Source organism: Chenopodium album, chromosome 9 (genome assembly GCF_948465745.1).
Source record: "Chenopodium album chromosome 9, dcCheAlbu1.1, whole genome shotgun sequence".
Lineage (NCBI taxonomy): Eukaryota > Viridiplantae > Streptophyta > Magnoliopsida > Caryophyllales > Amaranthaceae > Chenopodium > Chenopodium album.
Genome location: NC_137842.1, coordinates 65,016,117 through 65,033,015, shown reverse-complemented (window position 1 = coordinate 65,033,015; position 16,899 = coordinate 65,016,117). Strand labels below are relative to the sequence as shown.

Below are 16,899 nucleotides of genomic sequence, written 5' to 3'. Positions count from 1 at the left end.
ACACGCCGATCAACTTCGGGCTATTGTGTTTTTCTCGGCGATAACTTGATCTCATGGTCCGCTAAAAGACAACCCACCATCTCTAAATCAAGTGCGGAGGCCGAGTATCGTGGTGTTGCCAATGTTGTAGCCGAATCTTGTTGGCTACGCAATTTACTACTCGAACTTCATTGCCCCATCAAAAAGGCTATGGTTGTATATTGTGACAATGTTAGTGCGGTTTACCTCTCCGGCAACCCGGTTCAACATCAACGAACCAAGCACATAGAAATGGACATCCACTTTGTTCGAGAAAAGGTCGCTCTTGGTCAAGTTCGTGTGCTTCATTTTCCTTCGCGATATCAAATCGCGGACATCTTCACCAAGGGTCTACCGCAACTCCTCTTCGATGACTTTAGAAACAGTCTTAGCGTTCACAAACTTCCCGCTTCGACTGCGGGGGTGTATTAGACTATGTTTATATTTGTACATTTCCTAGGTTCTCTCACCTAACTATGTTCACTCCCCCTAACCATTATTGTATTTATGAGGTTAACTCCTCTTTTCCCTAGATTAGTTTGTAATTTGTATATTTATACTCTTTCCAATAATGAGAAGCTCAGGGGATTATTTCCTATAGAAATTAATCTACACATGCCGTTTATCAAACTTTTGTTAGTGACATAAACGCAAACTTTTAACAAATATTGATTGTACAATAAATATTATCTTCCCTTAGTAAAATTGACTTAACATTATTAAAAATTACCTAAAATAAGTAAATGTTAACCAACACAATAAGAGTTATCTAATCCATATATATGTTTTATCAACAAAGTTACTCAATAAAGTTATTGAGTGAAAGTATGTAACTATATAACTATATTTACATAATTTTTTACGGGAACTATATAACTATATTAGCCTTCTAATGGTTTTTTAAAAATAAATAAATTAGACTTCTAAAACTTATTTAATTACCTATTTACAATAAAATTATATCAGGTTTCTAGTTACCTAAAAAGTTAAGAGTTATCCCAAATTGATTAAAATTTATTCTAATACTATTTGATGTACACTAATATTATTGTAGATAGGATGTACCAAAAGGTTTTGAATTATAAATATGATTAGTTGTTTGCGGTTTGAACCGCCGAATATCATATTGCGATTTGTTTTATAATTTTGCAAATTGCACTTTAGATAAATTCCACACTGCACCACAATTTTAATTCCACAACACTTTGTAAAAACTCCATTATATCAACTCATAGTGATATGATTTAAGGTTATGTGTCAATTATTCTAAAAACGAAAGTTGGTAAACTGTGTCAAATCGTCAATTATTCTTAAACGGAAGGAGTAGCGACTAGCGACAAGCCCCAACCGGTTGGTCCGGTTCCATTAAAAAAACAAAACAAATCCGGAGTAAATAAATCCTAAAAGCAATACAATTACAACTTTATTCCAATTCTATCAAGAAATCGGGATTATTTAGTTTCCTTTACTTGTCATACCTTCTCTCTCATCATCATCATAGCAGTCGTCTCGTGGAGGCTGCTTCTTTAATGGAGAACAACATACCTTCCATCATCTCTCAATTTCAACACTAAAACCCCCAATTTCCAAAACCCTAATTACACAAATTTGGGGGAAGATGTTTTCATGGAATTTCGCCAAGTCGGCGGAGGCAATTCTGTCTCGTTACGCCAATAAAAGGTTGTGTAAGTTTTTGTTGAAGAAAAAGCTTGGTAAATTTATTCATGGCGATATCGATCTTGATCAACTTGATGTTCAGCTTTCTGCTGGTTTGCTTCAGCTCACTGATCTCGCCCTTAATGTTGATTATCTCAATCAAAAGGTATTTTTTAAAAAAAAAATTACAGTTTTTGTGATTTTTAATGATTTTTTTTCAATGTTTATGTTGATTTTTATTGTGTTCTTAGATGTTAGAACTGAATTAATTGCAGAATTCAGTTTGTTTTCTGGAGAATTGATTAAGCATGTGTATTGTTATTATTGGAGAGGCGTATTTCTGTGATGTTTGGAATATGTTATTATGCTCAAAAATTTGAAATTGATTGTGTATTATATACAAGTACATTAACTTGAGAGTAGTTATTTGATTAACAAGAGTGGTGGTGCCAACGTGGCGGTGTTGGCAGGGGAGGAGGATAGGATATTGATGGAGTGGTGGTGCCAACGTGGCGGTGTTGGCAGGGGAGGAGGATAGGATATTGATGGAGTGGTGGTGCCAACGTGGCGGTGTTGGCAGGGGAGGAGGATAGGATATTGATGGAGTGTTGGTAATAGGATATTGATGGAGTATATATTTGGGATTCTTAAGGGAGATAGTGCAACTTGTGATTATGGCCCAAACTTGGTGTTACTATGGTCAAATTTCTATAATTCGACTATTAAGTGGGCATCATGGTGAATCCTAAATCTCGGGGGTTTGGGACAATATGATTAGTAATTCCGCATAGAGGTCTCTGATCCTTGTTTTTTCTTTCCATTTGGAATTTTGGCACTATTCATCAACTTAGAAACCCTTCTAAACTATTCTCAATATATAAAACATAAGATAGTCATGTTGGGTCTTATTTGATTCGTCTCAATGAGTAGTTTATTAATGTTCGATTGTCATAAATTTTTTTTACCAATATGCAACTATAGATGTTTATAGTCAAGGTAATGGGCTGACAAAGTGCATAGAGTGGAAAGAATATTTAGGATCAGAGGGAATAATACCTTATGACTTTATTTAGCAAAACTATAAGTAATGGAAATATCATTAATTTCCATGATTAAGATAATTGTTTATGTAACGCTGTATATTCCAGCACCACTATCTAGACATCTCTAGCATTGATCCCAACTCCTCCAATCTTCCACGAGCATCAGATTCCCCACAATGCATGCACCATATCCAAGTCCTTTTTTCCTCCGTCACCAACATCACCCAGATGGCATCACCACCACCTTAAACCTATTTTTGCTTTCTATACCTCTTATGCCTCTATTCACCATTAGTGCCACCACCACTCCCTTTGCACTCTGTCTCCCTCTCCTGCCCCTCCCTCCTCATTAAGAAAGAGTATATTTGTTTCCAATGATCTAGTACAAAAATTTGTGAAATATTTGAACCGAGTCTTAGGTAAACTAAAGGGGCTTTTAGTTTACTTACAAGAATAGTAAAAGAGGGGGGGGGGGGGGGACGAAGAAAGGGTACTTTTTTTTGGTCATTAAGTTAAATTAGGGAATTAATAAGATTAGTTCATGATCAAAAAACTTGATCTAACATAGTACTGTTAATAAGTCATTAACGATTGACCTAAGCAAAATTCTGACCTCCAAAGCTGGCCACTGTTGCCAACATCCACTAATATGACCTGTCATCGCAAATGTGGCAACACTAACCATAGTGATCGGGCAATTGAAGAGATAGAGGAAATGGAGGAAGACACTGTGTGAGGGTGGTGTTAGTTTAGAGCAATGTCAACAGTGATTAAAGGTGATATGCTTGAAATAGGTAAAAGGGGAATGAGGTCTGGATCAGTGGGACAACTTAAAAACAGTAAAAAGCCACTCATCACCACCGAAGCTGGCCATTGTTGCCCACCTAATCCTCTCCAACCTGGAAATAAAAGTGGTAGTAACGGGGCAACATAAGAGATAAAGAGTGGAAGTGGGAGGAGAGACAATTGGTGGTGATGATAGTATAGCAATGACGGCAGCAATGGGGAGAGGAGAAATGCTAGGATTAGGGGAAGGGGACTGTGGTTTGGATTTGTTGGCCACCTTATTGTGAATTTAATAGATTAGTGTTTTAAAAACATAAGTACTTTTAAGGAAGCTGTTTAAATTTCTTAGGTAGCTTTTCTCATAGATTGGCTTATAATAGATCGTTCTCCATGATCGCTCTTTTTAATTACTTGCAAAACACCTTTTTGGCACGTTATTTGAGGAAGTGATTAGACGAGGTAAACGGACGAATTAAACTATGAAATTTAAAACGTAGTAACTTATCACTTTCTTCTTATCGGTGGTAAAATTGTCAATTAATTTGCCCGCTTACCTGGTGTAATATCTCCCTTAAAGTGCATGCCGAAGTGCCGTGTTGCAAGTAAATAAAAACAGAGGAAGTACTGAATATGTCTTGATTGCACATTTTACTCATCTTTTATAGCCATCATCTTTTTGTTTTTATGGGTAATGTGTTTTGTGGTAACTAAAGTTTCTTGTTTCATTTCAGTTGGGGAAAATATCAGTATTTAGGGTGAAAGAAGGATCAATCCGTTCATTATTAATAAAAATGCCTTGGAATGGTGAAGGTTGTGAAGTTGAAGTGGATGAGCTTGAGCTTGTGCTTTTTCCATTTGACGGTGGCAATTCACAAGAGGTAGTTGGAACTCATGATTCAAATGAAAATTATCATGTGAATAATGACATGGGAACAGTTGAACATGATATGGTCTACAAGTCTGCAGCTGCTTCTGTCAATGTTCATGAAGGCGTTAAGACAGTCGCTAAGATGGTGAAGTGGTTGTTGACGAGCTTCTGTATCAGAATAAAAAGTGTGATTGTTGCATTTGATGCTGAAGTAGGAAGGGATAAAGAAGAAGGGTCTCATGATGCTTTGGTATTTCGAGTTGCAGAAATTGAATGTGGAACTTGTATTTCTGAAGACAAGAGTTTAATTGATGGTTCAAATTCTGAAGACTTTCTGGGTATAAGCCATCTGACAAATTTTCTTAAATTTCAAGGAGCTACAGTTGAGCTTCTTCAGATTTATAGTGGATACAATCAAACACATCTTGCTTCGAAACCTCTGTTGACTGGGGAAAGAGGTGGTTTTTGTGGTTCTATGAAGCTGTCTATTCCTTGGAAGAATGGTTCTTTGGATACCTGCAAAGTTGATGCAGAAGTAAATGTGGACACCGTAATTGCAAAATTGCAACCCAGCACCCTAAAGTGGATACAAGCTACCTGGGATTTGCTTGAGAAATATGAGAATAACAAGGTTGATGATGTCAATCACATGACTGTCGACACTGTTGTCTCTGACTCAACATCTCAGTGCAGTCCATCAGCTTTTCCTTCTTCAGTGCTGTCTGACAAGTACCTTACTCCAGAATTTGATAGTTCTCTTAAATTAAATTTGTCTTCAAGGGAAGAAATGGTTACAGATGTTCTTCTTAAGGAGTCATGTTTCATATCAGATTGGGTGCCCTTTTATAATGGAAACTATGACAATCCAGGAATTGAAGAGGCAAATCTAGGAGCCAGGTTCTCTTTCTTTTTATGCTGATAACCTTTTTAATACGTTCTTATAAGAGGAATATATATATATATATTGAGGATTTTTTTTTTTTAAAGTACAGTCTTTATTTACTTGATTCTCAATCAAGTTGTCCTTTTGCTGTCTGCAGTGTAGATCAGTTTTTCGAATGTTTGGATGAGTTGAGGAGTTCCCAATTCATGGGCAGTAGTGGAATGTGGAACTGGACATGCTCTGTTTTTAGCGCAATAACTGCTGCATCAAATCTTGCTTCTGGATCTTTGAACGTTGGTGCTGGTAAGCTTGTTATCTCAGTCTTCTTGTTAGTTGTTTGCTTTGCTGTACTTTGCATCTTTAAGATCTCGTGTCGTTATCACTTTTGTGTTTTATTAATGATTTTTAACTAAGAACATTGGCACTGAATGAGTAACTAAAGGACTAATCTGGAAGCTCTCCAAAGAATTTCAATGGAGCAAAAAAAATAAAGCATAACAGATTGTTCTTCCAATGTTTGAAAGAGAAACCCTGGACTATAGAAAATTTTTGTGTTACTAGCAGTTGTGCATTGTAGAAAGGAGTTGTTAATTAGTGATGAAGTCGTGATCTTTTTGTAAGTCTAATATCTAGCATTTGATTTTTCAAAATAATTGTTAGATGAGTTGAAGGATCTTGCATATGAAAGAACTAGAATATCTTTTTTTCTTAACTATTGATTTTGAATGAAATTTTATTTGAAGGGCTTTTGCGCTAATATGTTGTACACTAATAGTATAATTTTCATCCATTGCTCTGAGAAATATTGTTCTTGATCTTATGGTGACTAAAAGCTTCTGATATCACTTCCTATGGTCTCTGAGATTCTGATTACTTTCTCTGCTTGTATCTTGAACCCTTACTGTGATTTGGAAGAGGTTCTTTTCACTAGTGTTATGCTTGGAAATTAGCATTCTATAGTGCAGTAATATATATTTTTTTTCTCTATTCTTTGTGCAGAGCAGCAGCATGTGCAAACAAATCTCAAGATTAATCTTGTTGGGCTTTCAACAATATTAGCCTTTTCTGACGAAGACCAGTCGACTCAGCGAAGGCCAGCTGATGAGCAAGGTGGTATTGATTTTGATGCTCACCATCTGTGTTTAAATTTGCAAGATATTCTCATAGATGTCCAGGTAAATTTGTGTGCTTGAAGTCATAGTCTATCTTGTTTGTGCTTCCAAGTTATATTCACTAAACTTTGAACATTTGGTAAATCAAACAGGTGTATCTTCAGGAGTGGAAATTGGAAACAACTGTCAAGCGCATTGTCTTAGATGAACACTTCAGTCAAAAGGAATCTGCAGATTTCAGTTTGTACGGTGAAGAGAAGGGTTTGAGTGATCAGACTCTAATGATCCGAGCTTTGCAAGATAAGGTTCTCAGTGTTCTGCCTTCAAATTGTTTGTTTTCTGAACCATTGAGTATGGTATTTTCTGATGCAACTAAGCTTGGGAATGCTCCATCTAGCTTATCGAGTACACAAAACTGTGCTTGTGGCAACAATACAGTGAAGGCTACCTTGTTTGAAACTTCTGGTGCTAGTCAGTGTCTTTTAGCGGTGAGTTCGAGATCCTTTGATGGTCAGTCAACTACGAAAATTTCGTTTTCGTTAAAGCTTCCACCTTTCATATTGTGGTTGAATTTTGATGTGGTAAACATGGTCCTGGAATTTTCAAGGGCACTTGTTAATTCTGCAAGAAAGGAAGAACCCAAGGCTGTTTTTTCATCTGGAGCCTTTGAAGAGAAGCATAAATCTTCTATTCATTCTGATGTCACATCTACATCCTTTAAAGGAAGCTTGACAGGGGGCATATTTCTTCCTTATGCTAAGATAATTTTATGCTTCCCTTTTATGAATGGTGGAGGTTTGAAAAGCTATGTAAGCTGTGACCAATTTATTGCTCTTGATTTCTCTTCTCCATCAAATTCCAAGAAATTGAAGGCTGAAGGGTCTACTTTTTTTCGAGAGGATACACCTTGGAAAAAATATACTCCATCACCTTCTCACTCAGTGCAGTTAAATGTTGTTAATCTTGATGTTTACCATATCGTTAGTGCTGTGGATGATGATGCTGGTAAGGCCACTGAGTTGGAGAGTCAGAAACTTTGCTCTCATCTAATTCTAGCCCTTGGGAATGGAACTCATTGGGTTAGTTTGATCAGTATGCTTTGGCATAAAGATGCAGTCACTGGTCCTTGGATTACAAAGATTGCGAAGGTTTTAGCAACATCTGATGGGTCAGCTGGTAAAATGTCATCTGCGACAAGTGATTATGAGTTTACTTCTGTATCAACTAGGGACAAAAAAGGGGATCTATCTTCCCAAAAACAAAAAGAGCTGATATTGAGCTCCAAATTCTTTCTGCATATTGGTGTACCTGTCATGGTGGTTACTCTTCGCAGGTCTCAGTATTTATGTTTTTTTGACCTTTTGAGTCAGGCCATGGATGCGTTAACCAGTGCAGGTAGTGACACAGCTTATGAAAATAAAGGAACAAGTTTAAACCAGTCATCTGTACTCCTGGAATGTGGTCTGGCAAAAATTCATATTGAACTAGACCAAGGAGACTGCCTTAAAAGCTCACTACAGAGAGAACTTCCAGGTTCATGGCACACGTTAAGACTGGAAATCCAGAATCTGCAATTGCTTTCTGTTTCTGATGTTGGAGCTACTGGTGGTGCTAGTTTTCTTTGGGTATCTCATCGTGAAGGGAAGTTGTGGGGTTCTATTACTTCATTGGCTGATCAGGATGTTCTTCTGATATCTTGTAGCGATAGTTCAAATGGACGTGGTGATGGAGAAGGTTCAAATGTTTTGTCCTACAGCCATGCTGGCTTTGATATTGTTCACATGTCTGACCCAGAGAGTCTCCATAATCATATGTCAATTCGTTTGAAATGTGGGACCATTGTTGCACCAGGAGGCCGCTTAGATTGGCTTGATAAGATACTTTCGTTCTTTAGCTTGCCATCTCCTGTAACAGGCGAAAATGTTAAATCTGATCAGCAGAAGGGTGATTCTCAGAGGCTTTTCTTCGTTCTAAAATTCATCGATGTTGCATTGAGCTATGAGCCATACTTATGCGAGTTGGAAGTGAGTGGAGAATGTCTCAATTCTAAATCTCGTATATCTGTTAACCTTGATGATGACTCATGTGAGCCATATATTGCTTGTCTGCTGGCTGCATCATCTTTTACACTTTCCAGTACAATGGTAGCTGGTAATCTAGTAAACGACTACAGTATCCGGTTTCAAGATGTGGGCCTTCTAGTTCATGTTGCAACAAAGCAGGAAAGGCTTGTGGGTGAGTACGGTGTTAAATACTTGCATAAACTTGGCTATGTCAAGGTTGCTCGGGAGGCTCTGGTTGACGCTAGTTTAAGGATCAACTGTGAAAATGACGTTAAATGGGAACTAAATTGTTCCGAATCTCATGTGGTTATCAGTACTTGTCATGATACAACACTTGGTTTAATACGCCTGGCTTCCCAACTCCAGCAGCTCTATGCCCCAGACATGGAGGAGTCTCTTGTCCACTTGCAAAACAGGTGGAATTCTCTAAAACAGGTTCAAGGAGAGGATGTTTGTGAAGGAGTATCAGAAACCAGCAGCAATTCTTCTCCAAGGAAACTGAAGGTACAGCAACTTGGTCCAGATTCAAAGTTTGATTCTGGGTTGGTTGGCTTAATGGGTGAAATATCTGAAGATGCCTTTCTTTTCAGTGGAAAATCCATGAGCCCATCTGATTTGTCAGAACTTAATACAGTTGAGGGAAATGATAGTGATCTATTTCTTGAGGGGCATAGCTTCACCTATCCATGTCATGGAGTTTCTATGGAAGATGGTCATTCGTCAATTCTACAGAAGACGGAGATTATGGAAGGCTATTGCCTATCAGATTTAAGATCTTTATCAGAACTAACCATTAACAGCCATTTTCCTGAAGTTGATTCCCAATCTAATACAGAGAGCAGGGGAAATGTGGATGTCCAAAGAGGAAAATGTGGATGGTATGGTAGTACATCCTTGAGTATTTTGGAAAATTATGTACCTGATCAAACTGGTCAATCTCACTCAAAACAGCTTCTGGAAGGCAAGCGAAATCATGAGGAAGGTAACGTTTGCCAAAGATTCAAAGGACGTTTACTATTGGATAATGTGGACATTAAATGGCGGATGTATGCTGGTTCTGACTGGCATGACTTGGAGGAAACTGTTTGGCATTCTGCTGATATCTGTGGAAGGGATGAAGCTATATGTTTAGAGCTTTCACTATCAAACATGAATGTCCATTATGACGTCTTTCCAGATGGGGACTTGTGTGCATCAAAACTATGTCTTTCTATCCAAGATCTTCACATATATGACAAAAGCAGAAATGCTCCTTGGAAACTGGTATGGCCTTTGGGCACCTTTTCAGGTTTCTGTTTTGCTGTTTTTTCTGTAGAGCATTCTTAGTTACATTTTTTTCCTTATCTACAAGGTGCTTGGATATTATCATTCTAAGGACCGGCCTAGGCAATCTTTCTCAAAGGCATTCAAACTCGACTTGGAAGCTGTCAGGCCAGATCCCACGACTCCTCTTGAGGAGTATCGGTATGCAATTTCATTTTTTTTTTATTTTATTTTTTTTGGTCAATGGGACTTCTCTGTTGCTATTAGTAGAGACACTTTCCGTCTAATGATACCTTCCTTTGTTTTCTGAATGGAGCAACCAAGCAAGTGACTTTATATATTTTTTTGTTAAGAAAGTTGGAAATAAATGGTGGGACAATGTCCTTGAAAATCCATAAGGGAAAGGGGTTCTGTTAGCAAAATTGCATTTTCTGACTGTAGATACTTTGCTGCTGGTCTTGGTTGTGTGTTATTGGTTGTGTTGAGATTGGCATGATGAAAGGATGGTCATAGAATATTTTATGCTTTGCAGGTCTAGTTAACAGTCATCCTCTCCCAAAACAAGTCTTTTAGGTCATGCATATGTATTACAAATTTATTTAACATTCAGAAATGATGTTGCTTTGGTATTTTAAATAAACATATCATGGTGCATTGATACTTTAGGTGACAAATAATGAGGTGCTAGCTGAGAGGTCACTAGGTCAGATAATCTAAAATGGAGGAAATAATGTCATGATTAGGCAGAAGCTAAAGTTACTAGGTATTTTTTGAATGCTTTCAGTGCAGTTGCTGTACTAGGTAGCTAAGTATTTTGCCGCTTCGGCCAAATTTTAGTCAAAGTCATGAGCATGACTGTGGTCTGAAAAGTCAATATGTTTATGCTGTAAAGATTTGTTACTTCTATTTTATAACTTCTCTTTTTTGTTTTTAGTTATTGACCTGCATATCATTAGATCCCATTAATGTGTATATTTTGGGAGTTCAATTTGTATTCATGCTAGTTGTCCACTTTTAGGTCTGTAACCTGTTCTGATCTGTCTGTCAGGTCATTGTCCGGATTGCTTATGTAAATTGGATCTCACTGCAGACAGTTCTTAACCCCCCCCCCCCCCCCCCCCTTCTCTTTTTTTTTTATGGTTGCAATGACTCTTAACAAATAGTTGGATTTGCAGGTTACGCATAGCTGTCCTTCCAATATTATTGCATCTTCATCAGAGCCAGCTTGATTTTCTTATTTCCTTCTTTGGGGGCAAGTATTCATCAGACGATTCCTCAAATGGTGATGCACAAGGTTCAGGCTCATCAGATGTTATTACAGCAGAAGATAGTAAGTTGAAAGCTCTTAGCCTTGTGGATGAAGCATTGCTTCCCTACTTTCAGGCAAGTATTTAGCACATGTGTTTTATTTTTTTATTTTTTTATTTTTTTATTTTTAATATTCAAATATCTAATTGCCCACCTGGACTATATAGATACTAGCTCTATGGTTATATACTCACTTGTCTCCTGTTAAGAAATCTGTAGAGAGTTTGTGAAGAAGAATAATAGGAAACCAAATGTCTCACAATTTTATCCTAGGTCAGCTAGTCTTAAAGTTGGGAGTGGCTAGAAAGCTTGTAGTGAATTTTTTTTATAGCTTTTGAAGCCTAGGTTGTTTTGTGTTGGAATTGAATGTTGAATCTGAACATGTAGCAAATTACCCCCTCTGTGAAGGCTTGGCTTTGTTTCGAACAATCCTCTACCTTGCGTCCTTTCTTAGGCCTGGGAGGAACCCAGATTGCTTTACAGATTCCCCACCTCAAACCTAGGTATTAATCTGCCTGTCAAGTCTTATCTTTGGGGGATTATTTGTTTTAAAGTTGCTCATTTACTGTCCTCCCCTCCAAATAAAAAAATAAAATAAAATAAATGAATGCAAGATACTGAACTGCTGAAGGAATACAAGTGTTAGGACTTAGGACTGACTTGTCATATATAAGTCTGAATCTGATGTTCATAAGAAAGAATTAGTTGCTGATAATTTTACTACGAAAATGAAAGAAGTATGTAGAAGGAGTTGTCATGTACCTTTTAAGATTTTAATCACATGTATCTGGTCAAAAGTGTGATGTGGAACATGTGTTGGATTTTGTTGTGGCTTACACAAGCTATATCTTGCTTATTAAGAACAAATCTAGATTCTCCGAAGTGCATAGTGTAGGAGTCACAGGTGAGAAATAATAACTCTTGTCCAAAATAATTGGTCACATATCTGCTCAAAACTAATAGGGCTCTCTTAAATTTAGTAAGTTAAATTTGAAATTTTCCCTATTACCCTCTAATGATACTCCTAACACAATTTAAGGACTTGGGGAATAGTTGAATTGTGCTACATTGTTTTACATGCTGGAATACTCAGTAAAGTTAATTTTTATAAGTGTGCAAATTGTTCACCGTGGTAAGCCATATGATTAACTTAAAATAAAGTGTAATTTCAGTTACAAGAGGGTTTAAAATAACAAGTACTCAATTGTTCACCATGGTAAGCCATATGTTGTCTTTATTCTAATGTGGATGTTTAGACTGGGGAGATTAATGCCAATAATGTTCCTGCAGAAATTTGACATCCGGCCTATTATTCTTCGAGTTGACTACTGTCCTAATCGTGTTGACCTTGCGGCGTTAAGTGGAGGGAAGTATGTGGAGCTTGTAAATCTTGTTCCTTGGAAGGTAATATATTCCCATGTTAATTTTATTGCACCAAATCTTGAAAATCAGTGAACATGTTAGTATGAAAATTGTGTTTCTTCTAGTACTATATTGATTTTTTGAAATTCTAATTCATTCAGTTTTTAATCTGACCCACTCTATGTTGCTCAATAGCTATGTAATGATTGTGAAATAACCTGTCCTTCCTCATTATCTATGCAGGGGGTTGAGCTTCATCTCAAGCATGTTCAAGCTGCTGGTATTTATGGATGGGGCAATGTATGTGAAACTACTCTTGGTGAATGGCTGGAAGATATTTCGCAAAATCAGGTTTTGCTAATTTGGTTTAATTTACAAGTGAATTGTAGCTGTAATTCTAAACTTATTGATTTGTATCACTGTGTCTCCAGTGTAAATTAATGAAGTCATTGTTCTGAAAATGTAGATCCATAAACTTTTGCGAGGACTTCCTGCCATTCGATCTTTTGTTGCTGTGGGCTCTGGTGCCGCAAAGTTGGTTTCTCTTCCAGTGAAGAATTATAGGAGGGATCATAGATTAGTGAAGGGTTTACAAAGAGGTAGCTTTTTAACTTGTCTTATCCACTTGCTATCAGTTTGATTATATGTTATGGATTATATAAATCTGAGATCTGTTGGCTACTTTCCTATTGGTTTTTATGTTGTTATTCTTCATAATTCTCTAACTCTACTGCCAAGAAATTCCTTACATTTTTAATGAAAATCAAAATTTGTTTACTGAAATTTGGATAAGATTTTTGGTTCTGTGGAAGAACATTAAAGTGTGCCTACTAAACTAGATGTCTGCTGTATCTCTTTTTGATATTATTCCAGCTATGGTGTTGTAGAGCAATGTGCATTTCTTCCTTGCTTTGTTATGTTTCCCCAAGCTGATATTTAGCTCCCTAGTAGATTCCTTGAATGTTAATTGTTAATTATTAATTTCTGTTTTCCTTTAGTATTTTGCTCGCTGAGGGATTTAATTCATTGTCTTGGAACTGATGAGATTGGAAGAAGAACCTTTTTTTTTTTTTTTTTTTTTTTTTTTTTTACTGGAAATTTTCTGTATGAAAAATACAGAATCTCAAGGATGAGATCTATGTGATGAATTTAAAATATTACAAAAGTGGTATGGAAAAAGTAAAATTGTAAGGCCTTGTTTTACTGGAGTAACAGGTCAATTTGGGTTTTTAGAATAAATCAAATTCATACAGAGTGATTTTTAACAAATGTGAATAATTTAATACCAGTGAGCCACCCCCATAAACTTCCCAGGTAAGGGTTCTTACCTGTTGGAGGGTTGGTTTCCTTTGAAATATCTACCCCATCTATTATTCAAAAGCATACTTGCTCTTTTATCGCTATCATTACCGTTACTGCAATACTGCTGCCTGCCATCCAAAATCCATTCCCCCTCCACCTTTTCCTTGCCTCCTTCCCCTCCCTTTCTCTCCTTTATCCTGGTTGCCTCTCAATAGTCTCAACCTCCTGTGACCACTTTCCATATTCACAACCACTTCTATATGTCTTTTTCATCCTGTCCTCCCTTGTATTCCATCACGGTAACAACCATCGCCTTTGAATTACTAGTTATGTCTGTAGTTGAGGCCACCAGTGATTAGTTTTCAATTATATACCCCTTCAAAAATTATGAAGTTAATAATAAAAAAACAAAAATCTAGTGAAAGACTAGGATTGTAAACCCCATTTGAAAATTATATACTCCATTGGTTTGTTTATTTTACTTGGCCTTATACTGTTGCTTGCATTGTGTCCACAGTTGAAAGACTAGGATTGTAAACCCCATTTGATAATTTAATAGCAACCTTGGTGATGGACTGATGGTCCATTGGTCATGATAACCAAGAGGGGAAGGTGGTTTTTATGGTTCATGAAAGAGGACTGTGGCCATGGTGGTTTTGGTTAAAGAGAGAAAGGGGTTGAAGACTCAACTCAAAGCTTATTGCCTTAGTTCTATTAAGGAAAATGAGGACACACACACACACACACGCACGCACGCACACACACACACACACACACACACACACGCACGCAAGCACACACACACACACACACACACACACACACACACACTGTCACTGTCATATTCTTCCTTTAAGTCCAAGCAGAATCTCACACTTGATTCCTTCCTTTGCTGAATTAAACGGTCCCTAATGCTCTGCTTACCCTTTGCTAAATATGAACTGATGAACTATCTTGCTTGGATTTTTTTCAGGGACTGTGGCATTTCTTAGGAGTATCTCAGTTGAAGCTCTTGGTCTTGGTGTGCATTTGGCAGCAGGGGCTCATGAGATTCTGCTACATGCAGAATGCATTGTTACACGCATTCAGCCGTCATTGCCCCATCCTGTCAGAAGAAAAGTCAAGAAAAAGCGTGGCTCTGATCAGCCAGAAGATGCTCAACATGGACTTCGACGGGTCAGCATTTGCATACCTTGCTTTAAAACAGTTGTTCAATTTAATTGTTTTATAATGTTGAGTCAACAATTACAGTATTTCTGTTTTTTGACTTTTTACAAGCAAGGAAGCTGCTTATCCTGGAAATCTTCTTTTAGATTTTTTTTATTTATTTTTTATTTTTTTATTTTTTTATCTTCCATACCTTTTGCTTTCCACTTTGAACAAAGCTGTTAGATATCTCATTTTGAATGGGCATTGCATTTCTTGCCAAAAGGTTTATTAGATGCAGCCTCATCATCATTGCAGGGGCAAGGCTGTGTACATCCCTTAACCCCTCCTTGCCACGGGAGGACTAGCTTTAGTGTTGTGTTGATGTTGATATTACTTTTTGTCCTAGCGAATCCATAATTTCTTCTAAATATTAGTGGAGGGCATCATTGCAGGGGGTATCTTGCTGTTAGTTATATTTTACTTCCTCTGTTTTTTATTTTACTTGCAACACTTTGACTTTAGCTCTTAACATGTATTCTACTTCGACTAGCTTTGGACGATTTATAGTTGAGGTAACAAGATTAATTATCTTGTGTATCATTTAAGGTTATATGCAAAATTTGGCCTGCTCTGACTGAGATTTTAGGATCTGTGTTAGTTTTTCGTGTGCTTCGTAGTTCAAAATAATGAGCTATGTTCAACTTTGAGTCTTTGAATACAGCTATAAAGTTCCAATGATGCTCTTTTTGGCTTTAATCCTTGTCCTTCAATTTCAATAAGATTATACCTGCTAGATCCCTGATTAAAAAGGCAATTGCAAGTGATATATGAAAATTACGGGTTTATAGTGGAATTACTTGTATAAGTAGCATTGTCACTCTTCTTTCAGCTGTTAGCTCTATAAATAAGGAAACAATTGACTGTTTAGAGATCCAATGCGTTTAGTAATTGGTTGATGCTTGTGATTGCAACAGGCTTATGAGAGTCTTAGTGATGGTCTGGGAAAGACTGCCTCTGCACTGATTCATACTCCCATGAAAGCGTATCAGCGCGGTGGTGGTGCTAGTTCTGCTATTGTGAGTGCAGTCAGGGGAGCTCCAGTTGCAGCCATAGCTCCTGCATCTGCTGCTGCACAAGCTCTGCACTGTGCTCTTCTTGGTGTCAGAAATAGGTCTACTTGAAATCTATTCTTCATTTTTCATTGGCCATCGTTGACAAATCTTAAATACTCATCCATGCTTGATGTATTTGCAGCCTTGATCTTGAACATAAGGAGGAATCTCTGAACAAGTACTTAGGCCCGTCTCGCTCCTGGGAACAAAGTTGAACTAGCTAACACAATCTACAAAGTTAGTGATGAACTCTTTGGGTTACTGCCAGTCATTCTCGATGAGCTTTGATGTCTTCTCAAAAATTTGCAGCATCAGTTGTGCAGAGTCAACAATGGCTGTGCTGGATTCTGATGCACTTTCGAATTAAAGTGAGTTTTTTAAATATTTAAATACAGTTCATTATTTCTTAATTTTATGCCATTTGTATCCACGCTGACTCAGGATTATGTTTAAAATTTTAGCTGCTTTCTTAAATTTGGTGTTAAGCATGATTCTAATATGTGATTAAGATTTCCACTTCATATGTCTTGTGTAATTCATGTTGGCTAGTGTACTGAAACCTCTAGGCTCTAACTTTGCACATCATGAAATCTGTGTTTCAACACCCATGAACCAAAATTCTCAAATTGCAATGCTTTTACTTCAGGTATAGACTTGGCTTGTGACAAACGGTCTTCACCATTGGATCGGAATTGCTGAAGACTGAAGAGTAGTTCCTGTGCAAATTGTAAATAGTCATTTATTGGTGATTAAATTCTTAGAAGCACATAGCCTTGTATAGTTCTTAGAGATGTGCTCTTCCATTCCTTATTCTTTAGAAGCTGCATTCTTTATGTTTGAATGTGGTTTCAATTTGATGTACATAGTTTGTTATATATACTACCTCCGTTACAGGTTATGTGCAACGATTAGACATTTTCCTTCTCTGCTTTATGTCAAATCGTTGCACATAACTTGTAACGGAGGTAGTATAT

General features: G+C 37.2%; 1 protein-coding gene across 1 annotated transcript; it reads left to right on the top strand.

Moving 5' to 3' along the window:
• Window positions 1-1,518: 1,518 nt before the first annotated feature.
• Window positions 1,519-16,848, top strand: LOC145558779 (autophagy-related protein 2-like). The gene is made up of 14 exons (XM_081620113.1): window positions 1,519-1,840; window positions 4,235-5,268; window positions 5,412-5,557; window positions 6,254-6,429; window positions 6,519-9,692; window positions 9,781-9,893; window positions 10,868-11,075; window positions 12,291-12,404; window positions 12,606-12,713; window positions 12,829-12,961; window positions 14,638-14,840; window positions 15,788-15,984; window positions 16,068-16,293; window positions 16,572-16,848. The coding sequence occupies exons 1-13, from the start codon at window positions 1,637-1,639 to the stop codon at window positions 16,138-16,140; spliced, it is 5,883 nt and encodes a 1,960-aa protein (XP_081476239.1). The 5' UTR covers window positions 1,519-1,636; the 3' UTR covers window positions 16,141-16,293; window positions 16,572-16,848.
• Window positions 16,849-16,899: the final 51 nt, after the last annotated feature.